Source organism: Mizuhopecten yessoensis, unplaced genomic scaffold (genome assembly GCF_002113885.1).
Source record: "Mizuhopecten yessoensis strain PY_sf001 unplaced genomic scaffold, ASM211388v2 scaffold9499, whole genome shotgun sequence".
Taxonomy (NCBI): Eukaryota; Metazoa; Mollusca; class Bivalvia; order Pectinida; family Pectinidae; genus Mizuhopecten; species Mizuhopecten yessoensis.
Genome location: NW_018408078.1, coordinates 156179 through 159493, shown reverse-complemented (window position 1 = coordinate 159493; position 3315 = coordinate 156179). Strand labels below are relative to the sequence as shown.

General features: G+C 36.3%; 1 protein-coding gene across 1 annotated transcript in view; it reads right to left on the bottom strand.

The window, feature by feature from the left end:
- Positions 1 to 451: 451 nt before the first annotated feature.
- LOC110458184 (40S ribosomal protein S14) overlaps positions 452 to 3315 on the bottom strand; it is a 7354-nt gene continuing 4490 nt past the window's right edge. Inside the window, exons 4-5 of the mRNA XM_021509784.1 lie at positions 2955 to 3031; positions 452 to 568 (exon numbers count right to left, since the gene is read on the bottom strand). Of these exons, the coding sequence (XP_021365459.1) occupies positions 501 to 568; positions 2955 to 3031 (145 nt within the window). The 3' untranslated portion in view covers positions 452 to 500. The remainder of the gene's footprint in view (positions 569 to 2954; positions 3032 to 3315) is intronic.

Genomic DNA, 3315 nt, shown 5'->3' with positions numbered 1-3315 from the left:
CAATTTTAAATCCCTGCCTCCCAGGAATGCTTTTGATCAAATATGATTGATATCCAGTGCACAGTTCTACAGAAGAAGTCGTTTGTAGCAATATAGTCAAATGGCCCCCTTTTGGCCCCGCCCCTTGTACAATTTTTAATCACCATCACCTAGGGATGCTTCCAGTCAAATATGGTTGATATCCACTTCTTAGTTTCAGAGAAGAAGTCGCTTAAAGCAATATGGGCAGCTGGGGGGTCAGCCACACCATTTGTACAATTTTGAATCCCCACCACCTAGGGATGCTTCCAGTCAAATTTAGTTTAATTCCAACCAGTGGTTAAGAAGAAGTCGTTTAAAGAAATTGTTGACGTACGGACGACTGACGCCACGGTATGGCATAAGCTCACCTTGGTCCTTCTAATAATACTCTAATTCACCAACACAATTGAAATACCAGCCTAAGACTGTGTCCTTGTCAATTTTTTATTGTTGTTTTGTACATGTCTGAATGTGATAATTTACAAACGACGGCCACGTCGTCCTCCCTTCCTCCTGGTACTGTCCGACGGTATTGGAGTGACATCCTCTGCAAAACACAAACACAAAGAACCCATTAAACTGACAAGTAACATATACACAAACAATGGTTATTGATTTCAAATATTGCCTTGAAGTCAAAGGTGCTTAAATTTAAAATAAATACCCCCCTTCTCTTAATATAGACCCCTCTCAATAGCTGTTTGCTTTGCATGGGTAAAAGATTTACTATCATTACTAATAAAAACCACTATCTGTGACTAAACTTTGTTGATGACAGTATCAACTCTTTTTTTTATTGACTTGACTTGCTTGTAACTGCTTCAAGATACAATGAAATCTTGCATGCAAGTCAGAAGTTTTGGTAGGCATAATGAACTACCGGCAGATCAGCATGTATATAGATTTACTGTACATACACTAGGGGAAGTGTGATATATATAAATTCATTTCTACCATAAACTCTCATATTTTCATGCTTGACAGAGGAATTATACAGTATTCCTTTAAATGTAACTTTATAGGAACAATACTCCAGATCAATCTATTTATCAAAACAACATAATCTCTTTCATGCAAACATGAAACACAGGCTTATAAAGCCCAGTCATTTGATCACATGTCCAACGAACGAAATCAATTAAATTCTTAAGGGGAATAACTGTCATGAGAAAATATTGTATGCAAAATTATTCCACAATGATATTTCAAATCATTCTTTTTACTTTGTTGACAACGGCAGTGATGAACACATTTGGAGGTGCTTATTTTCTAACCAATTTTCTTCCTATCAAATGAACTTGTATTCTGGTTTCCTGGTACTCGTTACAGTCCTACCAATCAATATTTATATCTACAACACCAAGGTTTAACAGTAAACTAACAAGAGCACCCCCAGCGGAACATTATATGCCCACCACAAATTGGAAGTGTTATTCAGGGAAGTGCCTGTCTGTGCAAAGTAGATTACTCTATGGCTTGTCTTTTTCCTGTGCACCTGACTTCAGACTCTTTATTAATCTAGAGCTATACGACTCATAGGCGCACTTGCCAACTTTACACTACACAGAAATGATATGCAGAGAATATTTTTAATTCTTTACAGCCCATAACTTTTGTGAATATTAAAACAGAATATGGATTTATGACATATGAAACAGTAAGTAGAAACGGGTAGATCAGTTGCATAATACGCTCCACTTTGTGAGTACAGCAAAACCCCGCTAACTTGAACTCATTGCGTCCAGATGAATAGTTCGAGGAATACACTGTATTTGGCGATTCAGAAATGCATCTGTCATTATAATGTTTTGATCAGATGTGACTGCTGACAGCACATTGTGCACTGCAAATGCTTTTTTAGGATAGTAGATAACAGAAGTAAAAAGAAGTTTAATAAGGCAATTTTTCAAAAGTTAAGGTCAAAGATCATAGTGCCCTAATTCTTGCACTGCACTCATTCATCTCAAGATATCCTTGTACACCAAATCTGGATACTCCAGGTGAAGTAGTTTAAAAGATCTACCTGGTACTAATAAAGATGACAAAATCTGATAAGAAATAAAATTGCTCAACAGAACATATAGCCAGCAGTATTAAGAAAGGTGTAAATGAATTAGTTGGATGCAATGTACTTGTTGTTACCATAGACATAGTCCGCCATACTGTAATCGCTATATCAAATTTACAAAATATCAAAACGAGAGGAACTCTTCCATCATTTGAAATGAAGAAAATTTTGAATACCTGTGATTATAACGTTGATTTGTAACACAATTAAAAATCATAACGTATTCAAGTTTGAATATCTAAGATGGTTGTCGCTGTGATTTCCGCTTAATATTGCTATGCCGAAATATGGCTTTACACACCTAGTGAAAAAATACTTTCGCTAAAACATCGTCGGGATATAATAAATATGCACATAATATTAGAATGCAGCTATAACGGGGTAACAGTACAGGTAATTCAATCCTCGAATTATCCGACGTCCGGCCTACAACTGTATAAACACAACGGGCATGGACCCCAGTCTGTGCCTCAAGGCATGTCGATGGCTTGCGGTATGTGCGAAACACAGGTGCAAGTACCTGTTCGACGAATTGATAGGTTAAGTACTAACGTTTTAATTGGTCGAGACTAAATCAGAGTTCACAAGAACATAGGATATTTGAGCAATGGCAGTCCGAGTTATCCGAGGTTATTTCAAAAAGAATATCTAAGAATGAGGGCAGGACCAAGCAAACTATTTGAGGATAAGGGGGTATTTGAGTAATGCTAGTTTGAATTAGTGGGGTTTCACTGTATATAATTTTGAAAAGATTAAACTAAAATGCTGGTTGATTCTGTTAAATTTCTTTCATTTTACAAGTGATGGATTCATTAGAAATTGTCCAGAAAGATTAATATTAACTTAAATGAAAGTGGTTTTTTACCAATTCTGCCAATCTTCATTCCCGAACGAGCCAGAGCTCTCAGGGCTGACTGGGCACCAGGTCCAGGAGTCTTAGTTCTGTAATTAATGAAAATAAAAACTTATGCAAGTGTGAACAGCAAGCTACACCGTTACTGAACTAAACAAGAGGCCCATGGGTCTTAACGGTCACCTGATATATTTATACAGAGAGTTGATTTTGTTTTTAACATGAACAGAAATATTATTCAAAGTGACAAAAAACAATAAAACCACCTTATTCAATATCTAGCATACAGATTTAAGACTAAAAAGTATTTGAAACTAGCACCTCTGATTCTAAACAAGGAAAATGAAGAAATTTTAGCACACTGACTCCTTTG